At 43.6% G+C, this 15613-nt stretch overlaps 1 protein-coding gene across 10 annotated transcripts in view; it reads left to right on the top strand.

The window, feature by feature from the left end:
* Nucleotides 1–15613, top strand: part of ARHGEF9 (Cdc42 guanine nucleotide exchange factor 9) — a 383799-nt gene that overhangs the window by 320496 nt on the left and 47690 nt on the right. For all 10 annotated transcript variants that reach the window (XM_075008221.1, XM_075008225.1, XM_075008220.1 and 7 more), the window contains 2 exons: nt 2362–2594; nt 12690–12819. In XM_075008221.1, coding sequence (XP_074864322.1) covers nt 2362–2594; nt 12690–12819 — 363 coding nt within the window. The remainder of the gene's footprint in view (nt 1–2361; nt 2595–12689; nt 12820–15613) is intronic.

The raw sequence follows: 15613 nt of genomic DNA, 5'->3' as shown, positions 1-15613 counted from the left end.
TTCCAAGCTAAATTTCATGCCTGACACCTTCTTGAAGAGTTCTTTAAAAAATCTAGAGTTTGGCAGTCTGTTCTCAGACCCAGGTTAAAGAAGAACCCATGTTGTTTGATTGGTGTGTTTAAACCAAAAAATGTCAGCTCAGGAGACCTGGGATTTCTAATGACATGCTTACTGAGTGGACTGTTTTGTTTCAATGTAGGCTGTCCCTGCATTGGTTCACAAGAAAGGAGAACACATGTGCAGAGTTTTGGCTGTAGCAACACAACACATTTGCAAGGAATGCAAACCCATCTCACTTCATCCCTCCCCACCTCCCCTTGTGACTGTGTTTCTTTGCTGGATTGAAGGATGCCGGCCCAGGCCTCATGCTGTCTAAGTGACAGCAAGGCAGCAGATAGCTTACTCATGCTAAACGCACAGTGAATAAGACTTTGTAGCTGACAATGTAACACACTGGAGGCTTTAGCCCACCCCATCTTGCTTATTACATAAGCTGTATCTTACAGGAGCGGATAAATTGACCAATGTTGTAAATATGTCAGGAAATGTCAAGAAAATTACTGTTCTGCTTTTGTAAGCTTTCCTTTAGGGAGAATGAAGTGCTATACTGGTGCTTATGTAAGAGGTGCTCCAGGATGCAGCTCCTTTTATGTGTATCTTCATTACTTAGAGTTGTGCCTGGACAAAGCTGTGTTTCACATCATCAACACTCCGTTCCATTAGAGAACCTCATTGCATACCTTAATGAAATTTCAGGGGGACATCATTAAAACCACTCGCAGCTTCTGCTAATTGCCACTGGCCTTTTCAGTGAAGAGCAGCTTTCTTTTTTGATGGCCATATTGTAATAAAAACATTGCTCCTTATGTCTCTAGGGGTGGTGCCGAGATACTAACTGACTGGCAGAGGTCTGCAGCAGGAGAAACAGACTCATATTACAGGAGAGTTTTGCTATGGGCTATAGCCTAGTGGTGGGGGACTAATTCCCTGGACTAATCCCCTCCTGCAGACAGGAAGGAGGTGGACTGTGAGGTTCTTCTTGAAGGGCTCCCCCCAAGTTATTCTGACAGAGAAAAGCAAGTTGTGTTGTGTTTAAGGAAGTAAAATTCAAGCAACGCCGGTATTACCAAGAACAGAGGATGCAAAGGGCTCAAGTGCAGGGGTTGGAATGACATTTTCCTATCATGTATAACATGAAGGAGGTGTGATTTCTAGTCCCACCCGATTATGTAATAAGCATTGTACTATTGGCCAAGTGTGTTTGCAGAATGAGCGTCTCCTTCCTCTGCATCGCTAGGTAGCAACCACTGCTTGCATGCAACCTATCAAAGGCTGAGCTGCAGGACTCGCATATCCAGGTTCCGTTCCTGTCTCTGTGTGATTGATATGGGATATTCACTTCTTCAATTTCCAGTGTTCTTGCACACATCCTTTTCTTCTACGTTGTGTCTCTACAGCCTGTAAGTTCCGAAGGGCAGGACTGTTCCTCTTACCATGTGTTTATACAATGTCCAGCACAATGGGACTCTGACAATATCTAGGCTAGCCTCTAGCCAGCGTAACTCAAATACATGCTAACAGACTTGATGGATGAATACTGAAAAGGAAGAGGTGGTCTTGTGGTCAGGGTGTGGTATGTTTCTTCCTCTGGTGATACCAGAGGCACTGGAGCAATTTGTATAGTGGGGATGTGGAGAGAGTCATTGAACCAAACTGTAAACCACGTATGTGATGGAAACTACTTCAAGCCAGGGGAGCAGCAGCCCCTCTAGTTCCAGAACTGAGATATGGTACTGTCTTGAAGCATTGATATGGGTATGCCTGAGTAAAACTGGGATGTTCAAACCTATCCCATACAGGCAGATGAGGCTTAACTCATAACAATTTGTCAAACACTTTGGGGAGAGTCTGACAGAAGACACTCTGCGCATGCCATGATTACTTTGCTGCGTGCGCTGCCAAAGACCAGAGCTGTGACTCAGCTTCACCTTTGCCGTTTTAACGAAAGAAACCTCCATTTCTTGATTTGCAACAGCAAGCTCCCACGTGGCTCTCTTAAGGATCATCTTCCTACACTGTCATATCTCAGATGTATCTGCAACCGTGTATCAGTGTAACAGATTCCCCACAGAGACACCCTGCTAACTAAGTACTACACCGAGAACAGGACAAGGCTGCATACTAATAATCCCACATCAGACCTGGCTGCCGCCGCCACTGAGGTGGTTTTCTTTTATTTGTTGTAATTTATTCTTGTTAGCTTGACAAGCAGTTTATTGTGCCCGGCACTTGTCTGATGTGCTCTCCTCTCTTCTCTCTTGTCTCTTCCTGTGTTCCTTCCCCCACCCTCACCTCTCGCAGCAAGATGGGTTCTGGATCTATTCGGAGTACTGTAACAATCACTTGGACGCATGTATGGAGTTGTCCAAGCTGATGAAAGATGGCAGGTACCAGCATTTCTTCGAAGCATGTCGTTTGTTGCAGCAGATGATTGACATTGCCATAGATGGTTTCCTTCTGACACCAGTGCAGAAGATCTGCAAATACCCCTTGCAACTGGCAGAGCTACTGAAGTATACTGCACAGGATCACAGGTAATGAGGTGCCTTTTTTTTTTTTTTTACCTTACTTGTGCATTTGATGGCTTTTACTAAGTGAGAGCTTTTGACAGCCTTTTTCTTTACATGGTATCTACATATACTAACTAACAAAGAGTTTGCCTCTTACCTGTTCTTGCATAAAGCTATTTCACTTCATGATAACTTGCTAAAATGAAGGCAGAGTTGAGGTTCATCAGACTAGATAGAGTGCATGCCTGAAGCATTTATTCCCAGTGGAACTAAATTGAACTCCTTTGTAGTCAGAGACCTAAAGTAATGATATCTAGCCATACTTTTTGATGCTACCTGCTACTCTAGTTGAATTATTGATTCATGTACTCAGTTAAGATACATTAGCCAAAAAGGTTCATTTCCCTCTCCTAACAGTGAACTCATCACAGCTGGGAATGAGAGCACCGCTCATCTTTGGATAAAAATGGACCAGAGCTGTAATATGGGTCTGAATTTCCTAAACTGGGGCAAAATTTAAATCCTGATCTGTCCCTGTTTCTGGAATCTGGGTTTGGATGTGAGAAGCACACGAAAGTTTATATTTCTTACTGAACTGGAATGGGTCAGGAACTTGCCATCAGGATGATGATGCAAAAGGCCATTTTCACAAAATTGAAATTTTCTATGGGAAAACTGAAATAATGGCTGCCCCCCAGATGACTCTTGTCAATTTCACACTCTGCGTACCCTGAAGCTGAGTGCCTTGACACTGTCTACATCCCCAGCTCTTAGCCTTCCCTCGTCTCCCCAGCTCCAGAAGCTGGAGAGGCTTAGAGCGCAGGGCATTCAGACACAAACAACTGCCAGACATTTCAGAAACTTCTAAAACAGATGGATTTAAGATTTGGTTTTGGAAATGGACAAAGGGATGACAAGAGCAGAGATTTATGTTTATTTGATCTGTCTTTGTTCACCCATGTCTAGCAGAGATTAGCTAGAACCAAACCCCAGATACAAGCATCTCTGTAAAGATGGATGTTTGAAACCCAGTCTTGGACCTGAATCCAAGTTTTCTCCCTTCCTTTATCATAGGATCAAATCAAAATCCTGCTGAGCTCTGGGGTATTTGAAATCGAGCCCAGGGTCCAAATTTTGTAGCTTATGCTCCTTTCCAGTTCCAAACCATTATGATGCTACAGTACCATTTGCTGTTTTGTGATTACACTGAAATTACAATTTTTGGGTTCAGTATAGTTTAAAGCAGCATTTCCCAGACTCTGTTCTGCATGATGTGAATAAGTGTGCCATGAAAAAATGTTGATGCTAGCAATATTTTTCCTTCTGAAATATTAAATATGAAATTATGTCTGTATCAAGAATACTAGGGTATTTGAATAGTATTTAGATTGTAGTTATATTCATATTTTAACTCATTCATAATAGTATAGTTGTTATTATGCGACTTGTGCCGAAACAGAGTTGATTTGGATTGTTTCTTCATGAGTTGTGTTCAGAGAAATCATGTGATGTTGCCTCTGATATGAGTTTCCATCTCTCCAGCATCGTTCCTACTATTAAGCAGATTTGAGATCAAAAGACGCAAAAAAAAATTCTCATTAAAAAAGCTGTCAAATGTTACTTAATTTTATCTTCCAGTAGTTTTCTGTAAAAATAATAAATTTATAAAACATAAAATTTAAAAATATTTTTCCATACCTAATTTATTTTGCATTTTTTGTCCATAAAAATTTTTTTGTAAGCTTTAAGAAAGAACAGTTCTTTTTTGAAGAACATTGTCCTTTCTATTTTTGTACAAAAAAGGATACTAACCATCCTTCTTTGTGCTGTTATATTGGTGGTTTGTTTTAGGTTAGCACTTAATTTTTAATTTTTATACTTAATTATAGGGTTGCTAACCATCCTATCAGAAGAACATTAGCTGCTCATTCAGATGATTTTCTTGTTATATTTTGTTCTTTGTAAAATAAAAGACATCTAAAAAACTAACTCTTTTAAATCAACTTTTGAGCATTATGTGCAGTAATTGTTCAGTGTGAAACCCTCCACCTCCTTCCCTCACTGAGCAGCATAAATATGGTCTGTCAATATATTCCAAGCTCAAAAGTGTTCCATGGCCAAATTAGTTTGGGAAACACTGGTTTAAAGCATTCCTTTTTCATTGAATACTCTTAAAATAACTGTGTCATTTATATAGTCAGATAGACCACGGATGTTGTGATGTTCTGAGGGAACCAAAGCATTCCTGTGGTTAAGCTACAGTTGTCCAAGGCTAGCGTAAATCTGGAGCCACATCACTGAAGTTACTTTGGGTTTACACTGCTGTTACTGAGGTCAGAACTTGATCCCAGGCGTTTGTTCACAAAAGGCATATTAGTCTTATGAACTAGTGGGCAGAGAATTTAAAAAGTTATTTTTGATAGCAACCTTTTAGATATTTAAGCTCTACAGAGGCACAGCTGAGTGCTAGCAAGGAACTGGGAGTCAGAACAGAGTCAGCGGTCTGAGAACAGGACTGTTTCCTAGCCAATTCACTTAGCTGCTCTGTCCCACTTTTTCTATCTGTACAATGGGAATAGTACTTTCCTTCCAGGCATTGGTAACAGGAAGGCCAAGTGAATGAGTAAAATGCCATATGTGTGAAATTCATACCTGACGAATGGACCGTCACAAGACCCAAGCCCTAATTCCCCTCTGCAGGCATTAAGTAGTACTGTCAATACAGCTGACCCTCCAGAAGTTTGTTGGGTCTGCTTGCTTTGAAGAGACATCCAAATGCTTGGCCAGGGCTCTACCAAATTCATAGCTATGAAAAATGCACCATGGAACAGGAAGTCTGGTCTCAGCTGTCTGCCGCTCATGAAATCTAGTCCATTGTGTGCTTTTACCGTGTACTGTACAGATTTCACAAGGAAGCCGACATTTCTCAAACCAGGGGGCCCTGACCCAAAAGGGTGTTGCAGGGGGGGTCACAGAGTTATTTTAGAATGGTTTTTGCTATTGCCACCCTTACTTCTGTGCTGCCTTCAAAACTTGGTCACCGGAGAGTGGTGGCTGCCGACTGCAGGGCCAGTTCTGCAGGCAGCAGCACAGAAGTAAGGGCGGCAGTACCATACCTTGGCATCCTTACCTCTGCACTACTGTTGGCAGTGGCTCTGTCTTCATAGCTGGGCTTCTGGCCAGCAGCTGTCACCCTGCAGCTGTGCAGCTGTGAAGGCAAAGCCACAGCCAGCCAGCAACATAGAAATAAAGGTAGCAATATTCCAACTCCCCCATCCAACTACCTTGTGACCTCCCCACAATTCCTTTTGGAGTCAAGATCCCTAACATTACAACACTCTGAATTTTCAGATTTGAATGGCTGAAATAATGACATTTACCATTTTTAAACCTTAGGAGCATGAAAGTGACAAACATGAATGGTGATTTTGGTAGGGCCCTAGTGATGATAATCATAGAACCAGAAGGGACCCCTAAAGGTCATCAGATCCAGTCCCCTGCACTCCTGGCAGGACCAAGCTCCATTTAGACCACTCCTGATGGACGTTTGTGTAAACTGCTCTTAAAAATATCCAGTGAAGGGGATTCCACAACCTCCCAAGGCAATTTGTTCTAGTTGTTAACCATCCTGACAGCTAGGAAGTTTTTCTCAATATCTAACCTTGCTGCAATTTAAGCTTACTGCTTCTTGTCCTATCTTCAGAGGGTAAAGAGAATAATTTTTTAATCTTCTCCTTATAACACCCTTTTAAAAACTTGAAGAAAAAAATCTGCCTTTACAGTAGCTGTCCATTGTCTGTAGACAACATCCATTGCCTCCTATTCAAAAGTCTTTGAGCATTTCTGAGATATTTCTCAGCTAGGCCTCTCAGCTTCTCCGTTAGGCAAGTTCAGTGTCTGAAATAGGTATACAGAGGCACAGAAGGGTTTAGTGACTCACCAGCAGTCTCAGTGTGTCTGCATCCAACCCATGCGAGAACCCAGAGCCTCCCTGTCTTTTTAGAGTTTGATATTTCTCTGGCGTTGCGTTTTCAGGCTTTCCATTAACATCAGTTTGGGTTAGTGCCTAGGATAATAATTGCCTGAGAAGTAGGTGGAAAATTGAATAATTATTAAGTGATTGGAATATGTAGAAAAAAAGTGATGTGGTGTGACTGCAGAGGGGGATGCAGTTGGTTCCAGGTACAAAGCTAGCATGAACGCTATGTCTCCACTATGGGCATTACAGCAGTACTGCCGTGAGGTCTCCCAGGGGCTGCTCTGTGCACGGAGCTCTCTTGTAGGCGTAATTAACCCATCCCCCACAAACAGCAGTAATTATGTCAGTGGGAAAGCGTTTCCTGCCAACACAGGGCTGTCCACACCAGTGCATCTCTCGGTAAAGCTTATGCCAGTCTGCAAGCTGGCCATCTACATGTCTAAAATATCTAATATCAAATATCCCAAATACCTAATATCTAAAATTCTCTGTGCCCATAAGTCAGGTGGTTAGACATCCTGAAGCAGGGCCGGGCAAAATCCAGACAACAGGCCGGATCTGGCCCACCAAGTCTCTGGATCCGGCCCATGGGCACAGCGGGATGCTCTTTCAGACTACCTGCCTGCCCTACCCCCACACGCTGCTCAGAAAAGCCAGCCATGGGGCTCCATTTTTATGCCAATAGCTGCAAGCCTGGGAAAAGGAGGAAGAGACTTCTCATGCTGCTTCCACCCCCAGCGAAATCTTGGTGCTCCTATTGGCCAGTTTAAGGCCAATGGGAGCTGCCTGTTTGAAGAACACACAGCACTCAAAATATCCCTCTCCCATCAGCTGCTCTAAGCTGTCTCCCAGGACATGGAAGGCAGGGTGCTTTCTGGGCTGCTGGTCGGGAGTTACCCAAGTAAGCATCTCCTGGCCAGAACCTGCCTCTTGCACCCCAGCCCTTGCCCCCCAGCTCTCTGTCCCCGCTGCCCCACATAACCTAAACCCTCTGCCCCCAGACTCCTCCCACCCGAACCCTTCACCTCAATTTTCTGCCTTAGCTCACAACCCCTTACTGGCCAGGGTCACAACCCAGACCTCTGCATCCCCTCCTGCACCCCAATCACCTGCCCCAGGTCACAACTCCCTCCATTGTGAAAATTCCCTCCCAAACCTCACACTCTCTCCTGCACCCCAATCCCTTATTTCAAGCTCCCTTGTCCATCCCAGGCTCTGCACCTCCTCCATTAATATCATGAAAGTGCGAGGCCCTTAACCACTTTTCAAATTCTTGGAGTGGCCCCCCATGAAAAAGTATTGCCCAGCCTGTGCTAAAGCTTTTATTTCTACCCCAATGTGTTTAATCACAGTTTTACTGTGGGAGTAAAACTGAAGGGAAAAAAATAACCTGGTGGATTGATGCTCATCAAGGCCAGATTGTGAGTTTCTTCTTTTGAGCAGGGACTTACTGTGTAAGAAGTAATGAGATTAAGAAAGAAATTGCTGAGAATGAGCAAGGGTTCATAATCTGGCGGCCTCACGTAAGGAAGGGATTTTGAATCATTTGTGATTATGTACCATTAGATTTACCCACCTGTGCTTAGCCAAAATCATTCTCTGATTGTACCACTATAGATCTGCTATATATAGGTCCAGGCCAATGGGCTTGCATCCAAATTCCTGATCATTCTAGCCGAAGATAGCACATAACACTTTGGCAAGAGCCCACGCCTGCATCCTGACTGAGCATTGAAAGGGAGTCCTTGAATCCCAAATATAACTGGCGAGCAATTGATCAGCCTTAATTTTATTTTGAATGCTATCCTAATATTAATCCACCAGCCAAATGCTTTCTTCTGCCATTTTTCTTCCAGGTTCTTTGTCAGATCAGCCGCAGACATGGGCTGGGAGCCCAGAAAGTTCAGTCAGTGATTCTTGCTTCACTAATACAAGAAGAGAAAAATGCACATGCTGGTTCCTCTTCAAGTGGAACATTAGAATTAGTGTATTAGCGTTACCAGCATAAAGCCCAGTTCTATTGGCACCAGCCCACTCCACGTGGAGGCAGGGCTGGGGGTGTTTTAAAACCTTGGCTCTGTTCAGTTGTTCATTGTCTCTGAGCCAGTTCATCTGAATTTTTCACAAAGGCACATCTGTTCCTCATCCCAAGGTTGAAACCACTTTAATATTCATTAAATAGTTGAAGGTCATAAGGGCAGCATTGACTCGTGATCCGCTGGCATTGCAGGGCCATTGCCCAGTGCTTTCATCATGTTCCTTGATCCCAAGTTTCAGTGAAAGTAAGATTTGGCGGGGGGAAGTTGGTTTAAAATCAAAGGCACCCAGAGTTTTCCCTGGACACTTGGCATTAGGAGTGGTTTTCATAGTGTTTATAGAAGTGTGACGGCTTTCCATTCTTATGCAGGTGGTAACTTGGGCTTGACCCGATGGGTGTGTCTATTGTGGGTTTGTGGGGAATTGTGTCAACTCAGTGAGAGAAGTTAATTTCGAGTGTATGGAATATCATGCTATTTGAGACTAGTCCCAAATGCTCCCTCCTGCAGATCAGAGCCAGAGTTAAGTGTATGTGTGTGTATTGGGTGAGGAGGAGCTGTTGGAATCTATGAACTGGGATTAGCCACCCTTACACTCACTCACTCACTCACTCCACTTCCATGTATATAACTACCTTAAGTGTAGACTTGATCCTATTTGCATAAGCTCCATCCCTTAGTTGTGTTTCCATTTTATCAGTGTATCCCCTATGTGCACACAGCTACAAGCCCTCCAGGGCATTGGCTGAACAGACTTTTCACTGTCTACCCCACACACATTCCCCTACCTGAAGACGTCTTCTCCAACCATCACCCTTAGTTTATCATCTACAAGCCAATTCCTGGACTTCTTTACTCACTATTTACACAGTGATTGGAAAGTTTGGGAACAATAGGAGTTTTCTTTAGTTCAGCAGGGGCTTTGCTGAAGGACTGAGTAGAAATTGAGTACAGACATCAAGACCTGAAACAATGTTAAAATAATGAATATAATAATTTATGATCAAAAACAAAAAATGCTCTACATTTTATTTTAATATTTTTCCAATTTCTAGCCTATATGGGGCATGTATTGAGTTTCTGGATATAAAATCATGGTACAGAAAGGAAGCTGTGAAAGGCATAAAGAAATGGATTGGCTGTTTTCAATATCTAATCCTTTTATATCTCTCGATCTAAGTTTACTAGTCCCCAAATGTTGGAAAATGGTTAACATTACAATAAAGCTTTCAAGTGCAGAATATTACAAAAATTGCCTAAAAGTTTACTTCAAATACTATACCATTTCTTTGACATAATGGGTATTGGGATAATACCAGATGTGTGTGGGAGTCTGAAGTCAATTGGGTCTATAATGAGCAATTTTACTCCTGAGCAGTATGTTCTGTATATTTTAGAGAATAAATATCTACTAGAATACAAAGGGTTAATCCCCTCTTCTAAATGTCACTGACAGACTCTTGAGCAGTAACCAGTAGAGCCGTCTCCTCAGCAGCTGTGTGAGATCTCAATTTTTCTCATTAGTTAGAAGTCAATACCAACCCTTAAGTTAATCATAAATTATGGCAACATTATATCAGCTGGCCTAGTGTGCCTTCCCAATGGAAATGAACATTAAGGTCTCCTGAAATAGAAAATGAGGCACAAGGTGGAAGTCAATAGTATTGATTTCAGCATCACTTTTTGAAAAGACTGATCATCGTCCTGACTGGCCCTGAAAGAAGGCTGTTTTCATTTTCTGAGTACTCTCACCTGTATGCATCCAGGAAGCAAAAATAATTGTTTTCATTTGCTCACAGAGCATGTGAGCTATTCCCAGAGAGAGTGAATGCCAGGAGACAAACGCTTTGTGACATTTCTTCGGTCACTTTGGATTTGTCCACACAGCACCTGAACATGAGCCCACAAGCCCTAGCAGACCGATTCACACTACGGGTTGAACCCCTCTGGTCCATCAGCATCTGAAGTCTGACTCAGTTTTAGTTAGCCAGATGTCCACTCATCTTGGGTGTGGCCAAGTTTTCTGCAGTCCCATAAAGTTTGTTTACAGTCCTGGCTCTCTGTGTTCTGTGCTGTTATTTAGCCCCTGTGCTGTTATTTGTCCCCAAATCAAAGCAAGCAGTCTTGTAGCACCTTAAAGACTGACAATTTTATTTATTAGGAAATGAGCTTTCATGGGAAAGACCCACTTCTTCAGATTCTGGAGCAGAACTGAACTTAGAAGTGGATCTTTCCTATGAAATTTTATTACTTAATAAATAAAATTGTCGGTCTTTTAGGTGCTACAGGACTGCTTGCTTTGCTTTGCAAAGATGCAGACTAACATGGCTACTCCTCTGAGACTAGTATTCCCAAATGTCTTCTACTAGGCCAGCAGGCAGAGAAAGAGTTGGTAATGCTGCTAGACAATATTGACCTCCTGTGGTTCAGCAAATTCTCTTGTTTGGCACCTGTCAGGTCCTAAGGGAGCCGGACTAGGCAGGTTCAACTTGTAGCACAGCTCAAACTAACTCGTAATAAAGAGCAATGTGTATATGGTGGCTTGGGCTCTTAAGCTCAGCCAGCCTGCTAGACTTGAAGGCCCAAGTCTAGCCTTAGCCATTACGTCCACCCTACTATTCTTTGCACACTAACTTGAGCCCCACTAGCATGGGCCTCTCACAGCTGCAGTACAGAAATACCCTTCGTGGCCAGAAGGGAACTTATCACAGCTGAACTGATTGGGCTCCAGCTTTATGTTTTAAGGCTTGTGAGATCAATGACTTGTGTATTTTTTGCTGGCCAGGGTAATTACTGCTGTATTCACACCTGATACCATGCATTACAGATTGAGATTTTAAAGTGACACATGTTTCCTCAGGGGACCCAGGAAACACCTCCTTCTCTTAGTTATTCAAAAGCAAGCACAGGTAGATGCTCAAGCCAGAGAAGCCAAGGCTTGCAAAAACAAGTTCTGGTCCAGAAATTCTTTGCCCTGACTTTACTTCTGTCAGACACATGGGTGTGGTCAGAGGAGGCATGACCGAGTCCGATTTGGGACTATAAAATCTGTGTGCAGGGGGCTGACAGAACTGCTGGGTCCCTGGGCAAGGGGGAGATGGGCTGCTCTGCACCTCCAGAAGGGGCAGAGCTTCAGGCAGCTACAGCAAGGCTGGGAGCAGCCAGCCCTCAGTGCCACCCAGAGCACGCTATGTGAGGTCACCTCCCCTGCCCTGCCCCAGCCAGCCCTCAGAGCTGCCCTGGGTGTGCTGTGCAGGGCTCCAGCAGTCATTTAAAGAGCTTGGAGCTCTGCCCACCTCTGCTTCCGTAGCCCTGGGCCCTATTGAGTTATGAGGCCCCAGCACAGTTGCCCCCCGTGACTCCCTGTGTCAGCCATCCTCTGCGTGTGTATGTGTGTTTAGCCACAAATATAGGTAGGAAGATATTCAGATGTATATGCACGTACAGAGCAGGAATTGCTCACATCATAGTATGACTATGAAACTGGCTTTTTCTGTCCCAGCTAACTTGAGAATGACACATCCAGAAGTTTGCTCTGGGCTTTGTGTACATTTATGATAAAACTGTAATAAGGAAACTAGCTATACAAGAGAACATTAGCATGAAAACGTTTTGCAGCTTGCGCTTTAAAAATGGAACAACCCCAGGCTCCACAGAGGCCATCTTCCATCATCCCCCTGCGGTTAGGAATGTTCAGACAGCCCAGAAGTGTGGCTGAGCACCCTGGTATTTTTTTTAAGAGAACACGATCCACAGCGGCTATAATTTGGTGTAGCTGCACATAAGCCAATGAAGTCGCTCCGACGTACAGCAGCTGAGGAACTGACCCATTAATTTTATCAGAGTTTCACACTTTCTCCATTTGAAACATGATAATGGGTTGTTGTGGGCTTTTGTGGTGGAAGAGAAGAGGAGGGAGAGGCTGACAAGCCAAAAAGCAACCAGCAGAGAAGGAGACGTATCAAGAATAATAACAAGTGGCAAATTGCTGGTAGTCCTCTTTTCTAACAAGTGCAGCATTAATGCTGTTAATAACGAAGAACCCTTGTACATTTCCATTTGGTGTCAGATGTGATTCCATGGGCTCCCTTTTGTGTTTTCTAGTGACTACCGGTACGTGGCTGCTGCACTCGCAGTCATGAGGAATGTGACTCAGCAGATCAATGAGCGGAAACGGAGACTGGAGAACATTGACAAGATAGCTCAGTGGCAGGCCTCCGTCCTGGATTGGGAGGTACGTTATGCATTTGGCAGGGGTGGGTTCTGCTGAGATTCCAGCACCTGAGGCAAAGGCTAATTGATTCATATCGCACTTGGAGTGCAGCTAACACAGAGATGTCATGTTTACATGCTAATAGCTCGTAAATGAACCCTCTCTAGAAATGGTGTATGTGGAGGGTGTAGGTGCTAATTCCATCTGGCCTCCAGAATGCTCTAGAGCACACACCTTTTGTGTGGGGTGGCTGTACTTGGGAGTAAACCACAGGACACTGGGGGTAACCTGGGTTAAACAGAGAGGCAGAAGGATGCATTTTGTCTTAATGGGGAATGCCTGCACACTTCTGGGAAGTGTTGTTCCCAGCCCAGACAGACAGGCATGCACTGTACCTGCTTGAGCTAGTACCCTACAAATAGCAGTGTGGCAGCAGGGACTCGGGCTAGCCGCCCCAGTACAATCCTGCCCAACCCCTAGGTGTAGTCAAGCATCTAGCCCAAGCCAGTGGCTGTGCCACTGTAGACATACTGCTGCTTTTCGGTGCTAGTCTGAGTAGAGCTAGCGCATACATCCACTTGCACTGGAAATTACACCTCCTGGCTGCTCTGTAGACACACCCTGTGAGAAGAGAGAGGCTGTTCATGCATGTTCGATGGAGGGGCCTTAACTGATCCAGTGAAGCAACATTAATGGATGTTCCAAAGGAAATTTAGGGCCTGCTTCTCATCTCATTTTCCCTGGCATAAATCTGGAGTAACTGTTACTGGTGTAAGTGAGATTGGGATCACACTCCTAACCTCTGTGTTGGTTGGGTGCTTTGTGGGAAAGAAGTGCCAAAAAAGGGGCCTGGAGGAGTTACTGGGCTAGTGATGCAGCTAAAATCCTGGTGACGATGTTATTAAGAATACAGTATTGTTATTATTTATTAATGTATTAAACCCCATAGGTGCATATGAATCTATAGATACCTTTGACACAAATAATAGAAATAGTCCATGTCCCAGAGCTGTTACAGTCGAAGGCCCCAATTCAGTAATGAATCACACATGCAGAATTGAAATCAATACAACTACTCACGGGTTTAAAGTTGAATACTGAATATTTGCCTTCCTGAATTGGAGGCTGATTTTGGTCACAGCTCAGTGGAACGAGCTGGGGACGGGAAACTGAGAGATACTGCATCACCGGATCTTACAGTTTATCGTGGTTTGCTACCAGCAAAAGCAAAGCTCATCTGGGAGCTTTTGAATATCATTTGTTTTTCCCATTGTTTTATTATCAAAATCTCCATTTGTAGATGGGATTGCTGAACTAGGCCACAGCTGAGCACTTTTGTAAACCTCATCCTATATGGAGTAATTAAGACACATTTTTAATAGAGGGACTCTCTGACTGATATACCCAGGCCTCGATTCTCTTTTCTCTCACATCAGTTTGAGTTAAGAGAAACTTCACTGAACTCAGTGGTAAAGTGATATAAGGATGAGATGACTCCATCCTTTAATAGTTTTTCCCAGCCAAAACCTAAGAGGACCAGGGTAGAAAGGGAGAAATTTAATGCCAGCACCTACATTCAGTTTCACTAGTGCCTCCACTCTGACTTTGCTGAGATTGCATTGGTGCAATTTAGGGCAGGATTAGACCCTAATTCAGTAGATAAAGTGTGTAAGTGAAAGTGACGTGATTATGGTTGGGTCTTCAATTTTGACTAACAGGTAAAGCAAAGAATGCAGATGATTTGCTTATTGATTGATTCATTGTTATGTATTTAAAAGAAATCTCTGATATTGACAAGCAGACTTGTTGTTGCATTAGAAAGCAATTATCAGGGGTGGGGATACAAGGTCATCAGATGTATCTTCAGCTATAAATTCATTACATGTGATGTGTTACTATGACTCATTTGCAAGAAATGCCAAGAGCTTGATTGTAAATAAACCTAGAATGAGAACAGTTCAGCCTCTGGACACTGAATGCTCATGTGCGAAAGGAAGCCAATGTGGTCTGTGCCTAGGAATGATGGAATGGCAGGTCATATTCTCCCATCATTAGCATGGCTGATACATTCATTCTGATTTAGCTACAAACATCATCTCCCCAGTCTCTGCCATACCAATTCATCAGAGTACTCTTGTGGCAAATATATCTGCCAGTTAAAGGAGATGCTGCATTCTGAGAGGTACTTGCAGGCTAGTGGACAGGGTAAGTCAGGAGACCTATGTTCTGTGGCTGGCTCTGCCAGTGACCTGCGATTTGACCTCATGCAGATCATTTCATTTCTCTGTCCCTCCATTTCTTGTCTACTTCAACCATGAGTTCTTCAGGGCATGGACTCTGTCTCTCTATGCGTTGGCGCAGTGCATAGCTCACTGGCTTTTTGCTCTCAGCAGAAGCAGCTAGCTAGATGGTACCAAAGTGCAAATAAATAATATTATAAGGTCAGTACATGAAAACACAGTCTTTGAAACATGCCTGAGTCTGAAGCATATATGAAAATATGTGCCAGGAGGAAAGCCATTAGGTTCATTTTTCTCTCATCAGAAATCCAGATGGAGTAGGTGATAGAGGTGAGCCCAGTGCTGGCCACACTTGAAATCACTTTCAGAAGGAAATTTTGTCAAGCACTCTGAGAAGACAGTTAAGAGAAGGGAACTCTTGACTTCTGCTCTTGGCTCTGACACCGTCTTCCTCTGTGCTCTTGGTCATACCTCTGAACTTCTCTGTGCCCCATGTGTGAAACAGGCATAGTGGCACCTTCCTTAATTAAATAATGTTTCAAAAGAACTACTGTGGAGCCATTTAGAACTAGACT

This window comes from Carettochelys insculpta, chromosome 13 (assembly GCF_033958435.1).
Source record: "Carettochelys insculpta isolate YL-2023 chromosome 13, ASM3395843v1, whole genome shotgun sequence".
NCBI classification, from domain to species: Eukaryota; Metazoa; Chordata; order Testudines; family Carettochelyidae; genus Carettochelys; species Carettochelys insculpta.
The sequence above is the reverse complement of the archived record's forward strand: the minus strand, read 5'-3'. Positions and strand labels throughout refer to the sequence as shown.